Source organism: Alosa sapidissima, chromosome 3, assembly GCF_018492685.1.
Source record: "Alosa sapidissima isolate fAloSap1 chromosome 3, fAloSap1.pri, whole genome shotgun sequence".
Taxonomy (NCBI): domain Eukaryota; kingdom Metazoa; phylum Chordata; class Actinopteri; order Clupeiformes; family Clupeidae; genus Alosa; species Alosa sapidissima.
Genome location: NC_055959.1, coordinates 1384668 through 1406321, shown reverse-complemented (window position 1 = coordinate 1406321; position 21654 = coordinate 1384668). Strand labels below are relative to the sequence as shown.

General features: G+C 44.1%; 1 protein-coding gene across 2 annotated transcripts in view; it reads left to right on the top strand.

The window, feature by feature from the left end:
• Positions 1-21654, top strand: part of LOC121705935 (alpha-1,6-mannosylglycoprotein 6-beta-N-acetylglucosaminyltransferase B-like) — a 90167-nt gene that overhangs the window by 45940 nt on the left and 22573 nt on the right. For both annotated transcript variants that reach the window (XM_042087304.1, XM_042087305.1), the window contains 2 exons: positions 6646-6815; positions 18917-19048. In XM_042087304.1, coding sequence (XP_041943238.1) covers positions 6646-6815; positions 18917-19048 — 302 coding nt within the window. The remainder of the gene's footprint in view (positions 1-6645; positions 6816-18916; positions 19049-21654) is intronic.

Sequence of the window (21654 nt, the reverse complement as noted above, 5' to 3'; positions counted from 1 at the left end):
TTCAAAAATGTAATTTTCGATTTCTTGTGTGCAGCATGTTTTGGTATATTTTGGTTGCCATGTTTGTTTGTGGCGGCCTCTCTCTATAGCCAATGTGTGGTCACTGAGTCTGTACCTAGTGACTGATTTTCGGGTATGGGGGTCTTTTGTGATGCATAACTATTCAGCCATTTTATAATCTCTTTCTAGTGATTGATATACTTCCATTTTACTTTGAGTTTTAATTGAATTTTCTCAATAATTTATGTACTTTTCTTTTTGCTGTGTCATGATTTTCTTAGGGTGTATTGCATTGGTGTTAGAATTTAAATTCAAGACTAATTGGCTGATTGCACTCTTCGCAATATTTTGCTTTTGACACCAAAGGGCTTTGGATCACTAAAGGGATTTTGGGTCACCTAGACTTCAGATGATTATACAATTTAACTGCTCTTTTTTGAATTTTTATTATTAATGGGAATTGACCTAATTCGGCTTTGCTCCATTATTTGGTGTTGATCTGTGTAATTTTAGTATGCTTTTACAAATTTGTTAATGAAGTGATTCTTCATTCTTCTATGATATTTCTTTTTCCCAATTTTGAAAATCTTGATTTCTTAATGGTCCCCATATTTCACTCCCATATAGCGCGATTGGTTCGATTATATTATTTATTATTTTTAGGCAGATTGGAATTGGTATTTCATATTTTATGGTTCTTTTGATTGTGTAGAAAACTTTCATTGCTTTATCTTTTAATTATTTTATAGCTAGATTGACATTTCCTGTTGACGTGATTTTTAGACCTAAATAATTATATGAATTTGTGTGTTGAATTATGATATTGTTAAGTTTAAATGTTGATTTTGTTCCCTGCCCCCTGGATCTGTTTTGAAATGTCATGATTTTTGTTTTTGCTATATTTATTTTTAATGCCCATGTCTGGCAGAATGTATTTAATAGGTTTAGTAATTGTTGTAACCCCTTTTCAGTTTTTGACATAATTACCAGATCATCTGCAAATAATAGACATTTTACTTCTGATTCTTTAAGTTTGAACCCTGGGGGGTTTTGGTGTGCATGTTGCTGGACAATTGTTTGAAGAGTGAACAGGTGATCTGATGTTCTTTGTTTTGGTATAAATCCAATTTGGCGGTTTTCTAAGGTGCTGTGATGTTTTATAAAGTTTTGGATTCTTTTGTTTAGGATTGAGCAGAATAATTTACCAAGATTACTATTAACACATATGCCTCTATAATTGTTGGGATCAAATTTATTTCCATGTTTATGTATTGGGGTAATTAGGCCTTGGTTCCAGGTTTCAGGGAAGTTACCTATAGCCAGAATTGTATTAAATAATTTAAGTATAACCATTGTAAATTTTTCATCAATATGTCTAATCATTTCATTTGAGATGCCATCAATGCCACATGATTTGCTTGGATTAAGTTTATGCATTGTTTCTATTAGTTCCTGTTCAGTTATATAAAAATCAAGGGGGGTTTGATAATCTTTGAATGTTTCTTCAAATATTTGCAGTTTCTTAATTATTTCTAATCTAGTTGGGGTTATATTAACATTTTTATATAGGTCTTCAAAGTGTGATTTCCATATTTTTCCATCCTGTAGAGTAGCCTGGCTAACGTCATACCCTCATCTCAAATGAGACGGGGTCTGGGAACTAGGCAATCATTTTCTCGTATTTGAATAGTGGTTTACGAATGCCCAGAGCCGTTTATTGGGCGCTACGAATGTCTATCAAATGCGTCTATACGTGGCTACGGTGTGTCATCATCGTCTTACTGCCCTCCCTCCATTCTGTGATTGGTCCCCTAACTGAGGCGAAAATTTGCTCCATGGTATCCAGGCTGCCTAGCAGCGTGAATTAAATCGCGCGCGCAAGGCAGCATGGGAAAACCCAGGACACCTGTAGAGCCAAATTGTCATTAGTTTTATAAAGGGTGTTCCAATTTTGCCAGAAGCTGTTCGTTTTTATTGATTCTTCCATTTTTATTTTAAGAATATTATTGAATTTCTGTTCGTGAATTTTTACATTCCTTGTCAAACCACTTTTCCGTATTTTGTTATTTGGAGATTGATGTTTTTCCATATTGCTCATTATATCTGATTGATGAAGTATATTTGTAATATCATTTACTAGTGAATTAATACCTTCACAATTCGGGGGGTAAATTTTGTTTAAAGCCACATTGAGTAAGGTTTGAGTGTGTTGGTTGCTGATAGCCTTCAGGTGTCCTTTTTCCACTTGAAGATGTTTTTTAGTTTTGTCATTTCACAAGGTTCACTGATTATTTGATTTAATTATCTCCGCTTTAAGTAAATTGTTATTTTGCTATGGTCTGAAAGTGGTGTAAGGGGGCTGACTGTGATTGCTCTAAGATTATCTTCTTCAATGTCTGTAATAATGTAATCAACTGTACTGCTGCCAAGAGGGGAATTGTAAGTATATTGTCCAAATGAGTCCCCCCAGATCTGGCCATTGACTACAGTATGTACAGACCCAGTGACCGACACATGTGTAGAAGGCTTTTCCCACTTTTGTTGTTGACTTTGTCATAATTGTTTCTGCTTTTATTTGTTGGTATATGATTGTTGGTGTTATGGATATATTTATTTCCTTGAATGCTAATTAAGTCTGGATCGATTCCTGTTCTTGCGTTTAGATCGCCACAAACTATGATATTACCTTTACCTTGAAATTGATTTATTTCCTCCATTAATGTAGGGAAATATTCATCATTGTAATAGGGGGATTCAGAAGGAGGTATATATGCTGCACACAGGAAGATATCTTTGGTTGTAGAAACCATCTCTTTTTTATTTTTATCCATATGTTGAATTCGCCTATTTTGATGGTTTCTAGTATACTGTACAGTATGAGTCAATTCGGTTTTATACCCTATACTGTAAGCATTCCTCTGGAGTCTCTGCCTTGTGTAACTCCTTTAGATTTTATTGATGGTAATACTATCTCTCTGAATCCTACTGGACAGCCACTGGACAAGTCTCCTCTACTCCATGTCTCTTGCAAAATTAGGATGTCAGTTTTTTTCTCTCTTTCATCTGAGTTTCTACTCTTAATGCCAAAAATAATGACCTTAGGCCCTGAATATTCCAAGATGCAATTTTTAAAGATGAACCCATTAGAAATAATGCTTTAACTGTTTTTGCAGGTTTGAGATAAACATAAAGAACATTGATGAACATAAAAGATCTATCTACAGTATCTAAATATCTACACCTTCTGATACAAATATACATACACGTACAAGTACACATATACATACACATACAGATACACACATACACACATTTTGTGGTTGGCTGACACACTAAAGCACAAGACAAACAAACAAGGACATACATTTTTTTTTTTTTGGTCAACACATGTAGTTGACAGACACACTAACATACTACATACAAACGCAGACTTCTGGTACACACACGCACACATACGCTCATACACTCATGGTTTATTAACACACTAACACACAAACACAGACTTATGTGTACTTTTGCTATATACACACACATATACATTCATACGACGCACACACATTCACATAATAAACATGTTTTTTCCACATATAAACATACAATCAAACACGCCGATATCTTTTTAACAATCACACACATACGCCCAGAACAATTAAGTTTACACTTATGTTCATACACACACACACACACTGACACTGATCTACATTTAACTTCTTTTTTTTTTCATTCCTTTGAGGGTTATAGTATTCCCCCTTCTTTTGATTATTGTCTTTGTTACTGACCGTTACTGACCCATGAGATAACATAGACAACTGAGCATTTGTTGGATATCTTTCAGTTCTGTAGATGGGGGTGGTGATGGGTAAGATATGGATGGGTCTATAATGGGGGGAGGAATGGTTGGATGGGGGACTGATGCTCCGCTGACAGCTTGAGCGTAACTCAGGTTCTGGTTCTGAGTGAAGCTCTGCTGATCCTGTACCAGGTTGTAATGTTGGGCAGGAGCTGATCTTTGGGATGTTGGATGCTTTTGTCTGGTTGTGGAATGGCCATGTTGAGGAGGTCTCGACCTAATTGTTGAGTTGCCCCAGTGCCTCTGATGTTGGTGGTGAACAGGGTGGCCTGTCTGGTGGTGGTGTGGCAGGGAGGTTCTCTGGATGCTGCGGTTGAGAGCGACGTCTTTCAGAGTCTTTGCAAAGGATGGGACAGCCTCTTTGTACAGGTGGACATGATCAAAGAGGTTGTTGTGATTAAGCAAAGGGGGATGAGCCAGAAAAACATTTTGCTTCATGGCACAGTCTCTGGATATGCTTGCATTAATCCTGTTGATGGTGTCAGGGTGGAAGTCCGTTCTTGGCAGCAGTGTGGAGATAACAACTCTGGCGTTGTTATCACGTGCTTGAGTGATAGGGCAACTCTCTCCTGTTCTCAGGTCGTTTGTCCCTGTATGGATGATTATGTGGCTTGGATTGCCCAACTGCTCCACTGAAAGAAGATCCAAGGCTTTCTTAGTGTTAGGACACCATAACTTCTTTGTCTGACAGCGTCAGCTTCTCCGTCAGGCATGACCGTTGACTTGAATGAGACTCGCTGTCTACTCTCAACTGTCTGATCTCCTCTGGAATCAGGGAGAGCTGTTTGAATTCCTCCCTTTCTCTTCTCAGTTCTTTGATTTCCTTTTTCAGCGCCACCATATCTTTTCCATAATCATCATCTTTGTCAGTTTTATGTATGTATTTAGTTGGGGTTGATGCCAGGCAATTCATGGTTTCTCTCAGTTGCACAAGCTCTATCTCCAACCTTGAAAACTGATCCCTCATACTGGCAAGAGAATTATAGAGAAGAGATCTCTGTAAAATTATAATGTTCTGTGTCCTCGGTAGAGAGCTCCTCAGAAAGGTTGCTTTTTAGTTGTTCCCTTTGGTTTGCACCCAGTGTGTCCGTTTTCTTATGTAGCTGAGCTTGAACTTTAATTTCACTGAGGTCTTTTTCAATTTGCTTCAGATTTCCCTCTATTGTTATTGTTCCGGTCTTGTATAAATTTATTGTTGTTGTACTGTCAAAATGTTCATTCTCTGGAATCTGCAATTTCCATCCATTACTAATGCCCTTACGAATGACAGAGGGGTAATGGAGCCTAATTGCAGTGTGCCATGCTTCCGGATCGTTGGAAAAAAATATGAGATTACTGATTCCACCGTTCTTAAAGTGGTCAGCAAAGAGAGTCTGGTCTTTCCCTTAGGTGTTCCTCTTTAAATGTTTTTTTCAGTTGTTCATTTGTTGCTTTTGGAGGATACATAATGGGAATTGGTTTTGTATCTTTTAAAACATTCTTTTTGCAGTTAGGATTCTTTCTGGAATGTTGGGGAGGCTGCTCCTTTGACATGGTTACTGACTGGCTGTTGCCAATGAATATGTAAAAGAGTAGCTGATGTAATAATGGGGGGTCCTTTAACTGATTTAACTGATTTATCTTAGCTTAGCTTGTTTTAGCCATAGACAGTAAAGATATGGACAGAGTAATCACGTAGATGTCAATCGAGGCGGGTGAAGCTAAATTCAACCGTTTCCTGTTGGTCGACGAGGCTTTCTGCGCAGGCTCAGGGGACGTAAATGTAACGTAGGCACGTAGTCTGACTCGTGTAACTCTTGTGATAGCTGCACCGAGAGATTGGGTATGTAGCCACTTACTTTGTTACCACCATGTCTACATTACTGTTCTAAATGTCCTAGTTGTTCGTAGATAAATGTGATTTCATATAAACAGCACTCACCACATTCATAGCCTAGGCTACTGTCAATCCATCAAAACTTGAGAAATGTGCTCCGATGCTTTCGTTCTTATCCAGAGAATACGGTTATTTTGCTCCTGTGCGACACTTTCACCCGCTCTGGTTGTATGCTCATTACATCACTTTAGCATTGATTTCGGAAAAAAAGTTTATTACTCAGCCATTAAGTAAGTTACGAGGTTATGACGCTAATTACACAATGTTGTATTTCTCCGAAAATAGAAAAAGTTCATATAAAGGCTTAAAACGCTTCAGCTGTAACGTTATTTGATGTCAAAGTGGCGCCAAAATTGAATGGGCTTCAATGGGATGGCTAGGTGAACTGGTCTACTATTTAGCCTCAGATCAGCCATAGTGTCTACACTCTCCGAACGTTCGCCTGCCCCCTTGGTTTTAGCTTAGTTTAGCATAGCTAGCTATCAGTTCTTGAAATGATTCAAATTGAAACTCAAACCAAGTTTAAGTCTTTTATGTGATATAGTCGTTATAGTTGGCAGTGTCTGTCTTCTTTTCTTATTTTTACTCACTCCAAACTTCAGTTTGGTTTTCTTCTTTTGATCCTGTGTAGAAGTTAGGCCTGACCCCTAGATTCTTGGCAGTTTGTGCAGTTCCTCTGAATATTCAGCCAATTCTCCCCTTTTCTTAGTTTCTTTCCTCTTTTTTTCTTCGTTTCAAATTGATTTTGGTATTTTGTTGAAGAGGATTCACTCTTCTTTATGTATTCATCAAGTTTGAATGTTTATCTCATCTCAAAAACACCATTTATCGCAACTTTTTACGAGCTCATTTTCTTTGCTGCTGTTCTCTCTCTCCTCCTCCTCCCTCCTCCTCCCTCTCTCTCTCTCTCTCTCTCTAGATCCTGGTGCACGTGGGCTTCCTGACGGAGGAGTCTGGGGACATGTTCAGTCCCAAGGTGCTGAAGGGGGGCCCGCTGGGGGAGATGGTGCAGTGGGCCGACGTCCTCTCGGCGCTGCACGTGCTCGGCCACAGCCTCAAGGTCTCCTTCTCCGTCAAGGACCTGCAGGGGTGAGTTACCGGGCGCCTGGGGAGCAGGAGGTTTGGGTTTGGCTTGACCCAGACAGGTTTAGTTCAGCTGGTGGGCAGTAGGTTTGGGTTTGGCTTGACCCAGACAGGTTTAGTTCAGCTGGTGGGCAGTAGTTTGGGTTTGGCTTGACCCAGACAGGTTTAGTTCAGCCACACTGGGTTCTGCACCGGCCAAGTGGACACTCTGTGCCCTCACGCTGGATGAGTTCAGGCTTGCACTCTCTTACTTACTGGCCTACTGAGCTTTTTCTGTCTCCCTTTCTTTCATATTTTCTGTCTTTCTTTCTTTCTCCATGTCTTTCTTTATTTCCTGATTCTGTCCTTCTATTCTTTCTTTCTGTCTTTCTATCTTTCTTTCTATCTATCTTCGCTTCCTCCCTTTCCTCTTGTCTAATTAGAAATTGGACATTACCCTCACACACTGGACATTACATTGGACATCATTGGACATTACACTAATTGGCTTAAAGTGTAAGAGACGCAGTGCCTGTGATATTGAGAGGGCTCAGAGGAACGCCACTGTGTCCCCTGAGACTGAAAACCAGGTCTGCAGGTCAGCAGCTCCCTTCCTGTGTTAGCCGTATTAGGTCCCTGATGAGGGGCAGTGGAGCGACACATTGGAAAGAATGTCCCAGCCTCCTCAGAACCCCCCCCCCCCCCCCCCCCCCCCATCCCTCCTCCTTTCAGTGGAGCACAGTCCTGAGTGGCCCAGATCGCCCATCGTTTTGGTTCCTGCTCCGCGGACTTGCTTTCAGGCACTCCGTGGTGATGCCGGGCCTTCGGAGCGGAGCTAAGCTGCTACAAGCTCCAGTGAACTTTTGTCAGTTCCATTTGCTGCATCCGGCTGCACAGAGTGATCCGCCTGTGTCGTGGTAGATGGCATCTAATCCAGCAAGGCTCGACATTTGTGTGTGTTTGTGTGTGTGTGCTACCAGCTTTGTGTTCCCGTTGATAAGATGGCGTCAAAAAAGCTAACAGTGACATCCCTCCTTGTGTGGACAGATCTGCTCATCTAGAGCGCTGAGAAACTATCGATTTTCACAAAAGCCCACATGCACTAGCTGGAATTTAGACAGCCAATCGATCTGAGTGGCACAAATCCTCCCTTCTCTCCTCTTTATGATTCCTTTCTACTGAATGTCCTTGGCTGTTTTCCTTTTAATTGGAATGGAATATTCTTATGTTATGTAGGAGAGTGGTAGGGTGTTGCTGAACTGCTGTGTGTGTGTGTGTGTGTGTGTGTGTGTGTGTGTGTGTGTGTGTGCGCGTGCGTGCGTGTACATACAAATTGTCTTTTCACCATTATTAAAAAGCTATGCTCCCTGAAGATCCAGGTAAATTAATGACCATTCTCCAAGCCCTCATTGATGTGGAGAAATGAAGGAGTGTGTGAGATTTGATATTTTTCTTCCTTTTTTCCACTTCATCAAAGCCGATCATCAGAAGCGACGCTGAATGGGAATAGGTCTGTGTGCAGGGCCATTACTGTCTGTAGAATGTTTCCCACAGTTTCTTTCTTTCTCTCTTCCCTCTGTCATCCCTCACAGAAATACACACACACACACGCGCGCGCAATTATACACACATGCACACAGACGTGCACACATACACTCTCTCTCTCTCTCTCTCTCTCTCTCTCTCTCTCTCTCTCTCTCTCTCTCTTCTCTCTCTCTCGCTCGCTCGCTCGCACGCACGCACGCACAAACACACAGTCTCTGTTTCTCCATTAAGCTGACAGTTAGTTATCTAGGTTGCTTTCCCAGAGTATCCCTTGGGGAGGAATCTATTTAGATTTCATCTCCCTATCATCCTAGCTGCTCAGCAGAAGATGGATGGCACAGAGAAAAGAGAGAAAGAAAAGAGAAAGGGCTCGGCCCAGTAATATAAGTGTGTGTGTGTGTGTGTGTGCGTGCAAAAGACCCAATAATATAAGTGTGTGTGTGTGTGTGGAAAAGGCTCGGCCAAGTAATATAAGTGTGTCTGTGTGTGCCTCTTAGTCTGTGGCAAACCTTAGCTCACTGTTCATGCAAGCTGTCTACTCTCACTCATAGCCTTGATCTGTCCATACGGAGTATTGTACACAGTATTGTCAAGCGCTGATTTTCCCCTAATGTTCATATAAGCCACATTCACACATTTCCCCCAAAGTAGAGCATGCCGAAGTGTATGTTTTGTATATGGCTAATATGGGATTCAGATGGCAGTCTCTTGTGGGTTTTCTGCAGTGCTGTACACTGTTTCCTTCCTTCTCTCTACTGAAGTGTATCTAAGCACACCCCCCACCCCCCCACTCACTCACACACACACTGACACTCTTACACACACCACATGCATCACTGCTATGAGGTCTTTCTTTGCTTGGCTGTAAGGCTATTTACAGTTGACATTAGCTACAGCAGCAGTTGTTTGTCTCAGAATGAGAACCCAGTTGGTTAAACTACCGATAAGCCATGGCTGGAATTACCATGAAAGCGACACCCAGGCCTTCACGTGGCGTGGGGACAGGAGGGTGCTAAATGATCTGTGTCCGAAGCCATCCTGCGTGACGCTGCTCACCAGTGCGTGACTGTGCAGCGATCTCGTTGCTAAGTCCTGTTTGCAAGCGGAGACAAGGGCTAGTGTTTCTTATGACACCTGACTACTCACAAAACCACATGTCCACTGCGGAAAGGGTGATGACAAACATACACACTGACAATGAGAGAGAGAGAGAGAGAGATCGTAGGAGGAAAGGAGGCAAGGGAGAGGAGTGGACGACTGACTGGGCAGAGCAGGACTGGTTGAGTCTAATTGTGCTTGGTTCTTGTTTCCTCAGAGTGCTTGCCATCCTATTTGTCAGGTACAGCAGCCCCTGCCACCTACCAAAGGCTGCTGGAGCCCCACAGGGAGAGGAAATGGCTGCAGGGCTGAGAGCTGTCACCAGTAGGCCCTGGAGCTGCGGGGGTCTTCTGCTGTGGCTGCTGGAGTAGAGGGTAGGGGGTGGCTCGTCTCCGCTCATCTCTCCTGGAGATGCAGCGCATTACCGGCTACAGACAACCGTGGAGGTGACGGCTCTCGAGAAGCCCTGCTTCAGCCCACACAGGCGGCGCCTAGCTGGGAGTCCGTGAGACGTGAGCTGGGCTCTCCTCCGCTGCATCGACCCCAGTGCTTGTACTGTCACAACCCCACACTAGAATTCACACAGACTGCATTCAGTTTTTTTGTGAAATGAAATGAATATAATTCATTAGCAATACATTCTGTGAATTCCATTACTATCAGCGCTTACTCAGAACAAATTTACATCAGAGATATTTGTACTGTTGCGGATAGTCAGAATCACAATGTTATGGACAAATCGTGTCTGACATCCATGTAAAATGCCCTCATTTGGCACGGCTGTCGTGGTGCAGTTATGTGTGCTGTGGGAAGCTCCGGGTTGAAAACTGGAGAAATTAGCACAGCACGCAGTTTCTTTTTATGGCAGCTGTGACAAAGCGCTCTCTCGTCGCTTCATTAAGCCTGTTAAACGAATGAGCGAGGCCTACATTAGGTGTGAATACACATGAAGCATACATTTAGTTGTATTTAGTTGTGCAAATCACAGGTTTCATAGCCTCTGAGCTGATCGGGAGGAATGTTTTATCAGTAAATAACACTTAGGGCTCTATCTTGCGTCCCAGCAAGCAATTGACTTTGTATACTGTACTCTTTTGTCTTTCCTATTTTGCAGTCAGCGCATATTGGAATTTTCCCTCCACAGGTACACGCCTGTAAATTAGGGAATTTTATGAATGCGTTCAGCGAAGACGGGGCGTGTTCCGGCGCAAACGTTCACTGTTGATATTTTGTTTCAGAATTGTTTCAGAAAACAATTCTGCCACAGACCAGGAACTCCCTGGTCTAAAGTCTGTGGCGCAAATGCAGATGCTATTTTAAGGGTGCATGCATGACCACAGGCCTGCATGAATGAATGCGTTGCACACCAATCTACAGACACCCCCGTGCACAGACGGAAACATTCAAAGCCTTGATAATATTTGCCCATTTCCCGGTTTTGTTCGTGCATTGGTGACCTAAAAATTTAGTAGCCTATATAGTACAACATCTACATGCAATATCTTTACAACAACAACGCCTAATTATGACCCTTTTAATTTGGACAACTTTATACAGCCCTAAAGGCTAAAGTTACCTTTAGTTTTGTTCCAATGTACCGTTGTGTATGGCTTTAAACATCGCGTGCGCTTTAACATCAGCCTATGCATTATTCCAGCTACGCTAAGGTTTTAAGCACCATAATTTTGCCTACCTTGTTGTAGCCCATCTGAAATAACTCCAATCTTTGTTATGTTCCCTTCATCCTTTCGTTATTTTCAAAAAACGTTTTATATCCATGATGGCCTTGAAGTCTTGAGTTAGTGAATTAGCTTAAATCAGCTTTTATGTGCTGTTAACCAGCAACCATAGATAGTACAAGGAAGCGGCAAGTATGGCTACAATTTCTGTAGTTGCTACGTCCATTCATTGTTATTCTCTCTCTCCTGCTCAAACAAATGTTGGGCGTGCATTAAGTTGATAACGTGTTTACAAACTCTACTTAACAGAAAATATTGTAAATAGCCTACTGTCATGCAGTTAATGGGATACTGTGCAGAGTTGAAAGTTAAGTCAACTTGGAAACTGTTTTTTCGTTGTTGAGTTGCATAGGGTAAGGAGCCTTGCTTGGCTGCCTGTGCTGCGCAACGCACACTTTCCCATTTCTCAACGCACACAGTTCCCATTTCTGTAAACCATACATAATTTTAAAGAAAAATATTACCACTCGAGGGAAATAATGGAGTGTGGTGTCCATTAAGATGTGAAAAAATAGGCATAAATCTACACATTTTCACGAATCACGGATGTGTTGATGACATAAATTAGGAAATATTAGAGGACTTAAGGAGATGTGATGTTGAATTGCATGCCGGTGCCATTTAACCCAAATGCCCCAGCGGCAGCACGGGAGAGTTAGATTACATTGTACATTGCAAAAATATCACCATGCATTCTTAACCTCGTGATTCAGTGAGAGTGATCCCAAAACATCGGAAAGTATGACTTTGTGACAATTCTGCATTACATTTTGTCAAGAGGAAAAATCAATAGCAAACTGTTCCCAACTGAACAGTGATTATAGCGCTGTGAACGCTCCTGGCTGCACCTGGCAAATAGCCACCATAATAGCAATCAGCTATGGAACAAGCGTGCCTGTTGTTAAAGGGAATGTGAGATGACACTCTGATTGGTTTATTGCACGTTACGCCCAAACCACACCCATGATTAATGTAGCTACTTCTGACCACCCCATTTTAGATTTGCATCGGGCGCAACAGTCAATTATCCCGCCGGTAAAATAGCATCAGTGCCCAAGATCCGCCCACAAACTCACTTTCGTTTTGCACTTCCGTTTCAGACCATTAAAATAGAGCCCTTAAGCTGGTAATGTTGGAAATTGAACCAATCAAGGATCTTTGATTGAACATTCTAAATAACATCTGGGTTCATTGAATTCAACAGGGAATTTTAGAACCTTACATTGTTGCGGAACAGAATCTTCTGTAAGAATGTTCAAAACTCCCCTGCTGAAGGGTTTTATTCTGGTGCAGAAAGGAGAGGAACTCTTTGCGGTGGTTCGTGTGAACATTTAGTTACTCCACTTCCTCTTCTAGATTTTTCATTCATTATCCCTTGATTGACTCCTCATATTAAGATGCAAAAAGCCATTTAGTGAGTAAGTAAATAAGTCTTTAATTGATATAGTGCAATGTTTATGCACAAAGTGCAACCCAAAGCACTCCACACACAGGCATTAAGACAGAAACAAGCAAATTAACAAATAATTAAAAGCTTAAAAAGAAAAAGAAAAAAATAGATACCAATGACCTTCTTTCTCTCACTCCAGCTTTTATTCTAACACCACATGCTGCCTCTGCTGTGGATATGAGGGATTTATGGGGCATTTGGGAGATAAGGAGAAGGCTCTGGTGGTGGTGGTGGTGGTGGTTGTTGTTTTTCCATCATCTTCTCCAAGCAGATGAGAGAGTTGGAGTGGAGCTGTAGCAGATTCTGCTTCAGCTGTTGTTGCTGCTGTGGTCTTCTCTGTGGTCCAGGGGCAGCTGCTTTGCTGTTGCTGCTGCTGCTGTTGCTGGTGCGTGCCTCCTGCTGTTTGGCCTCAGGCAACTCTCCACACAAGTAGCCACAGGGCACCCAGCCCCTTCCTGCCAGCTGATTGTGTGAGAACCTTGTGTGTGTGTGTGTGTGTGTGTGTGTGTGTGTGTGTGTGTGTGTGTGTGTGTGTGTGTCTCTCTCAGCTACTGCTGAGAGATTGAGCATTCAAGTGGTCACTGTGTGTGTGTGTGTGTGTGTGTGTGTGTGTGTGTGTGTGTACATGCCTGTGTGAGACTGTGTGTGTGAGAAAGAGAAAGAGAGTTGGTGATGACTCAAACACACACACACATACATACATACACATTCGCACGTGCATACACACACACACACACACCCGCGCACACACACACACACAGTGCATTGTTCTTTCACACTTAGCTGTTGTTATTTCAACAGAAGTGTAAGCCTAACTGATCTCTAGAGTACTCCACTGCACTACTTGCATGTGCATCATGTGCTTGCGCTTGACTGCGTGCGAGTGAGAGAGAGCGAAAGAGAGACAGAGAGAGGGAGCGAGAGAGAGGGGGGAGGGGGGGAGAGGGAGAGAGAGGGGAGAGAGAGAGAGAGAGAGAGGGGGGAGAGAGAGAGAGGGGGGAGAGAGAGAGGGGGGAGAGCGAGAGAGAGAGAGAGAGAGAGAGAAGGGCTGAGTTTTTACACTGCAGCTCATTTTAATGCTACATAGCTGCAAATTTAATCCTCCTCCTTGCTCTCTGAGTGAGGGATTTGCATATATCCAATTAAAGCCCCCAACACGACACATCCGGTCGATCCACACACCCTGCTAAACACAAAAGCACTCTCCATGTTTATTGGAGACAACCCCCCCACTGTTTGTTTCTTGTTTCTCCGATCCAGGAGGCCATCCTGAGAGGCCATTTCTGCACCCTCCCGTTGTCGGAACTGGTTTCTATGCGAGAGTGTTTGGGTAAATAGATCTGAAGAGATCTTTGGGCTATCTTGATATCAGGCACTGCGAGACATGCTAAGAGGAGGCAGAGGCGGTGCGAGTCCACAGATAAGAGCTTGGCACTGGGGAGAGCTCACTTGAGAGAGCCCCTGAAGGCTGGGTCGGATCCACCATCAGCTGCGCTTTGATGTGTGTCTGCTGTTTTTTTATCTCGCCCTGTCGGGCCTGGCTGGATGGTCCATCTGTTTCATGAAAATTAAATGAGGTTTACCTTCCACAACCCTTGCTGGCCTTACACGGCTCCGTGCATACAGACAGGCATGCACACTCTCACACAGAGAGTAGTATGTGATCATCACAACGCACTAAAACACCGGGACACCTCAATACTCAGTCTCTCACACTTTCTATCTCTCTCCCATACACGTACACACACACACACACACACACACACATCCACCCACACACACATACACATCACATACTGACACACCAGTGCACCTGCAGAACACACACACACACTCTACAGCAGTACAGCACATGGTCACAGACACTGACACACTGGTGTGGTCAAAAATCTCCAGGCACACACACTCAGCCCTACTGAAAAAACCAGCCTGACCAGCTAAAGGTGGTTTGCTGGTTGACCAGCTAGACCAGCAAATCTCTTGCGAAAACATACCTTCAGCTGGTTTACCCACCTAACGATGGTAATTCAGCTGATTTTGCTTGTCGTACCACCTCAAGCTGGTCATTTTAGCTGGTGTTGCTGGTCTACACTGCTGGTTTAACTGGCCGTGCCAGCTTATGTTGGTCAAACCAGCATGACCATCTTGCACCAACAATGTCAAGCTTGGCAGGCTGGTCACCAGCATGACCATCTTGCACCAGCTGTATCCCACAAGACAGGCTGGTCAAACCAGCATGACCAGCTTCCTCAGATGGTCACGCCAGCATATCCAGCTGGTGGCCCAACCAGCTACACCAGCAAAGACCAGCAAGAGCTGGAAGAAAACCAGCAAAGACCAGCTAAAACCAGCTACCAGCATAAGCTGGTTTCTAGCTGTTTTTTTCAGCAGGGAGGTGTGTGAAAACACTGCAGGTTTATTCACCACGAAAGGGGCAAGTTACCAGCACCAGCACGTTCCAATACCAAACCCAAAGTTCTGTAGGGCGAGGCCCCATCTTATACATGTTAGTTACATCGTAGTAATACAAATCACATGAGTCCTTCTCACTTGAGCATACAATGGTCTTTTCCAAAACTCCTCATACATGCAGAAATGCAACAATACATGGACACTTCTTGGACATAGCATGTGATCCTCACGCCAAGTCATGTGGTTACTCCAAGGAAGTAAGATAATAGGTCAATACAATACATACATCCTACAGCATTTTCTTGTCATAGTATGCTCCCCCTCAGGATATTCCTAATATTACTGCAGAATACCCTTAACTCGTGACAAAAAGGGTCACATGACCTTTATTAGAAAGTCTTGACATCGAGAAAGCAAAGTTGATGCATAGAATTGAATGTACAGAAAAGCATACACATATGAAAATGTAATGTTAATCACCACTCTGTAATAATATTTTGTTAGTGATCCAAAAGTTCTACCACACTGGTATACCTGTTCTTTCTCTTTCTCTTTCTCTTTCTCTCACTAATCGCTGGTGAAATAAGCTTTGTCATTTACAGTTGGCCCAGTGTGTGTGTGTGCACGTCGTCACACACTGGGTCAGTGAAGTGTGAAATGAAACCGAGCCGGCGAGCTGTTTAATTCTGCGGGCGACCCTCCCCACCACTCCCTCACAGAGGCCCCAGGGAGGTTCCGCAACACCAGCTCAGCTCAGGCTCCAACACAGAGCAGCACTGAGCAGCCACACGGACAGCTCTCTGGGTTGGGAAACCCATTAGTTCAGCAGCGAGCTGTCAACCTCATGTTAGCGATTGGGGAAAGTCTCAGATTGTGTGTGTGTGTGTGTTTGTGTCCACCCTGAGCTGTTTAGGTGCGTCTAGGCCTCCAGGGCAGTGAATGGTTCTTTTAGAGAGTGATCCTCTCAGGTGCCCAGTGCCCTCCCCTCACACCTGGCACACGAGGCTGCTGCTGCCTCAGGAGACTTGGGCACACACTCACACTACACTCCTCAGGCCCTCCTTACAGACTGCACTGATAGTTCACTGTGTGTGTGTGTGTGTGTGTGTGTGTGTGTGTGTGTCTGTGCATGCATGCGTGTGTCTGTGTTTGTGCGTGTCTGTTCATGTGGGTGCATGCTAGCGCGTGTGTGTGTGTGTGCATGTGTGTGTGTGTTCCCTTCAAATATATGTGTGTACTCCTGTGGGCAGCTGTGCTTGTGCTTGCACTTGATCTGTACAGTCTCATAGATGTTTGCTGAGCCTTTCTGTTGAGGTGTTACTAGCAGCACTGTGTACACTGTGAAGAGCGACTTGACTGGCCAACTCTCCTGACATCTATTTACTCATATGTCCAAATGACAGAAATACTAATGTCACTTCATTCATATTACTAACACATCTATGGGAAGACTACATCAGCAACATCTGACTCCAGCATCTGCTGAAGCTGTTAGCATCACTGAAACTCAACACACCACTGAGCAGTCTCCTGGAAGCTACAAATGAGCTCGGGTGTGTGTGTTTGTGTGTCTGTTCTTCCACTCACACTCGCCTACACACACAGCTAGGAGAAGCAGAAGAGACAAAAACCTATTAGGGCTGCATGCACGCAGCCACTCAGGTCATGGACAGCACACGTACGGTGTGCTTAATGCACATGAATGGAGCCCTTTCACCCTCACAAAGGCAGACACTGAATGCTCTGTAGGCAGTAAGCTCCCAAGGTGACCACTGAATTGAATCAGCCACCACACAGCTGCTGTGGATGGACCTGCACTAATTCAGCTGTCGCTGTCCATGGTGCTGAAGCTGGGAGTGCCTGCCCTGCACTCAAGCTGATGGATACTGTACCTCTGCATCTCAGTGGACCACAGCTCAGCTGAGTGAAAGTTCACAGTTCACACGCACCGCATATCATTTCCATTTGCTGCAGAGGGAGGGAAAGATTAAAACATTGAAACATTCTGGCCTAGTGTGAAAGGAAGCACACAACCTCATTAGTTGTACAAACAGAGACACAGGAAAATAATATAATCAGTTTACCTGCAGATTCAATCCAAACACAGCTCTGGAGGAGAGCAGGAGGCTGTTTTCTGACTTTCACTCACCCTGCCTCCAACCTCTGTGGTACACCCCCCCCCACACACACACACACACAAACACACACACACACTCCTCCAACCTCTGTGGCACTCCCCCTCACACACTCCTCCTCCCCTGCTCAATCTTTCACTGAGCCTCCGGATCTGGTCGCCTAGCAATCACACCTTCTCTCTGTTTATTCTTCGCGAGTCCCAATTAAAAAATTAAAAGGCTGTAATTGGGTGTGTCTGTCTTAACTACGCGAACAAACAAACAAACAAACAAACAAACAAACGAGCCAAACATGTCACTCAGAGGGACACTCAGAGACGCACAGAGGCAGCAGAGAAAGAGCCAATTACAAACAAAGACTGCTGACTCAGGCGATCACACATCTGAGAGACGCCTCGGTGTTTGTAATGCAGATGAACGCGTTTCCAGCAGCTCTGTTTTTGATGTCAAAATCAAGGTCCTCTTTTCTACTTTAATTAACCGATTCTCTTTCAACTGGAAAAACTTGTACTTCACTTCCACTTGATAAGCGAATGTTCACGTTAGGAATGTTTTCTGTTTGTTGTTGTTTCTGTTTTTGTTTCTGTTGTTGTTGTTTCTGTTGTTGTTGTTGTTGCTGAGCTTTCTTCAATCCTTGACAGGGCACACTGCAGAATTCTAAATGAAGTTAGTCAGCATACAGAAACAGCTTTTTCATAATGCATTGACCACAATCCATCTCGCTCACGTTTTTAATGGAGCACACGAGTGGCATCAACAACCAGTGAATGGCTAACGTATCACTTCAACACATTTATTATATTTCCAAGGCCTGCCATGAAAAAGTCATTTTGCGCACCGACTCAGCTACACAGCAGTGTTGCCTACTGTAGATGGTGATTTGCCTGCAAATAGGCTCTCGCTACAATGCTGCAGAAACAGGAAACAGTGGAATAGGGTCATGCTGAGAGGCACAATCAAGTTGGAGTGCATGAGGTGTGTGTGTGTGGCCATGTGTGTAACAAGTAACATAATATTGTGTGGTGGTTGTTAGATATGCATTAGAATACTTACAGCGTGCAGAGAAAGAATGAAAGAGGGAAAGAGAGAGAGAGAGAAACTGTGTATACAAAGTACATGAAATTGTGTAAGTAGTTGTATATCAGTTTGTGTGTGTGTGTTTGTCTGTGTGTGTGTGTGTGTGTGTGTGCGCGAGTATGTGTGTGTGTGTGTGTGCGTGTATGTGCATTCATGTGTGTGTATATATTTGTGTATGAGGTAGGTGTCCAGGTGTAGCGTCAGACTCCCAGCAGTCAGCCATCAACCTCATCACACACACACACACACACACACACACACACACACCGTGCGCTCCACTCGGCTCTCCCCTCAGCACCAGCATGAGTGTCCGTCTCAGGAGAGCGTCCACGTGGCGGGGAGACATTCGAAGCGCAATGAGCACCCTTCCTCAGTGCGCACTATCTCCCCAGGAGAGACGCTGTGGAGGAGGTGGAGGAGACGTTGTGCGCATGTAGAGCACAAAAGGCCCATTTCCCTGACCCCCAGGGACCCGCTCCGCGTGCTCAGAGAACTGATGAGGGGCCCTTTTCACACTTCTTACTGCTCATGCCCATGTCATCAGCATGGTTTGGATTGTGATCACACGCAGGGCTCTCAGTCGCTGGGAATGATGAAGCAGATGGTTCCCCCAACGTGGCTGTGGCTTACGAATGGCTTATATCTACAGTGTACTCTTTGTGTGTGTTGTAGTTTTCTTGGGGTTCCTCCCGGGAGAGGCAGCTGTCCACTGACCGGACCGTTCCCCTTTGACCTGGTCTACACCGACTATCACGGCCTCCAGCAGATGAAGCAGCTGATGGGCCTCTCACTCAAGAAATACAGGTGAGGATACTCGTGTGTGTGTGTGTCTATGTGTCTATGAATGTATGTGTGGGAGTGGTGGGTTGAGAGAAAAAGTGTTGGCATGCAAGTCTGTGTGTCTTTGAGGACTGCACACTATTTTTCTGTGTGTGGCACACTGTTTTTGTGTGTGTGTTTGTGTGTGTGTGTGTGTGTCTGTGTCTGTCTGTGTCTGTGTGTGTGCGTGACAGTCATATACATGCACAACAACAGGTAATGAGCAGATACAGCATGACGGACAGGGACAGGCACACACACACACACACACAGTCCTCTCTCTCTCCCTCTCTCTCTCTCTCTCTCTCTCTCTCTCTCTCTCTCTCTCTCTCTCTCTCTCTCTCTCTCTCTCTCTCTCTCTCTCTCTCTCTCTCTCTCATACAGTATGTGTGTGTGTGGGGCCTACTTGACTCAGCACAACTCTCCACTCTCCCCCCTGAGAGACCCAATGTGCCAGCCATCACCGGCGCTGATAATGAACATCTCATTAGCCTCCACGAGAGCCATCCAGCACGGGTGATATGTCAGCGCACGTCGCCATTTACAACACTTAACATCTCCATCCGCTTCATCCATTTCATAAAAACCCATTCCCCTCAGCCAGAACCAGCCTCTGTGTGTCCACCAAGCATATACACATAACGCACCATAATTATTTCCAGTGCAATTTAGGGCCATTTGTTCCGATAATGGGACAGCGGCAATGATCATAAATAGGCTCCCATCTATCTCGGCGTTGGAAGAAAGCGGATTAGGCTTCGGTGCGATGGATTCATTTGGCTCGGCCGCTGTGAGCTAATTTTTTATCGGCCGAATGTTGCTGCTTTGTGGCGCGCTGCTGTGCTCCTCGGAAGGCGCTTATTCAATTTCCTGCGGAGCGCAGTGGAGCGTGAGGCTGGGTGCCCTGCCATGATCCCCATTTACCCCCCAGCTCTTATCAGGCCAACGAGAGACAGCACAGCATCTCCCCATCTGGCTGTCGATCTGTCTATCTCTCCCATATGCTCTCTCTCTCTCTCTCACTCTCTCTCTCTCTCTCTCTCTCTCTCTCTCTCTCTCTCTCTCTCTCTCTCTCTCTCTCTCACTCTCACTCTCACTCTCACTCTATAGTGTATATGCCCACAGGCAACTTATTTCTCCTTCACTATAGCTCACTGTCTTTTTGTGTTTTTCTTGCATTCTCTGGTGTTAGTACTTCTGTCAAAACATAGGTTCCACTACAGTATAATGCTGCTCTGTCTAAAAACCCCTGCTCTGTCTGAGACCCCTGCTCTGCTCTCAAACCTCACATAGACTGAAAGGTCGATGCTGACAGTGTACTGAGTTATCTCTGTCACAAACATTGGACGTGATGTGTGATAAGATAGTAGTGGTATCAGAGAGGGTTAAAGCTCATACATTCTTTGAGACTAAGATGGAATTTTCCCTTTTTGATTGCATTCAAACCCACAGTCTGTAGGTTTGCTACAGGCCTGTTTTCATGGCCGTGAGGCTGTACTACTTGATATTGATTAAAACATGTTCTCTTATTTATCAGAAGTTCAAAGACACTGAAAGGGATGATGTGGTGGGTATGTTCAAAATGATGGGAAAGGCGCATGAATATTGGGGGTCTGGTGCCATGACAAGCATTTTGGCATTTACAGTACATGTAACATCATCTGAGCTCAGAGAGTCCTTCAGTGTTTCGACTCTGGTGTCTGGTGTGTATTGCAAAGTTGTCATTTTTTTTTTTTAGCTAAAGTTTATCTTCAGTTGTGCTGTCAGCTTTAGAGCGTATCAGTCAAGCCAGGGGTCATAGATAAATTGAGGATGTGTGCAACTGGAAGAAAAGCAGAAGGATATAGAGAGAGTGAAAAAAAACAGACAGAAATGGTACAGTTAATCATGTCAAGTCTGAAAGCCTCTAGGCTTTTCCACTAACAGGGGTAAAGATAAGGTGGCTAACACAGGAAGTGAGGATGACTAGGGTGGAGGTTGAGGAATGGAGAAGAGGTGGACATGTAGCTTCAGGAGACGAGACAGAAAGATATGACTTCATCTTTGTTGTTTTTCTTCTCCTTCTATCTATCTGCCCCTCAGCAGAACCTTTCTCAGAGAAAACAAAACAACACTGCCACCCTCCTAGGGTAGGGCTTCTCCAAGCACGCTGTCAGAAATGGACAAATCAGAGTTCAGAAGACTCAAAAGCAAAAACAAAGCTGATATATGTGTGTGTGTGTGTGTGTGTGTGTGTTGCAGTGCGTATGTGTGTATAGGAGTGAGTGGGGTTGAAAGCAACCATCCAGCATTCCTAATGTGATCTGTGTCTGGGTGGGTTGCTGCTGTGTGTCTTGTTAATGAGCTGCAGTAGTCTTCCTGCACAGAGCACATAACTCTTTAGCCCAAAGCTGAACCTGCCTGCGAAGCAGGGGCCACAACAAACCCTTTACGATACCATGGACATTTCCAATAAAATGTCTGTGGTAAATGCCAACTTGAATGTCAGATCTGTTATCTTCCTTTCTATCTCTCTCTTTTTTCTTTTTCTTTCTTTCTTTCTTTCTTTCTTTCTTTCTTTCTTTCTTTCTTACTTTCCTTTTTCCATTCTT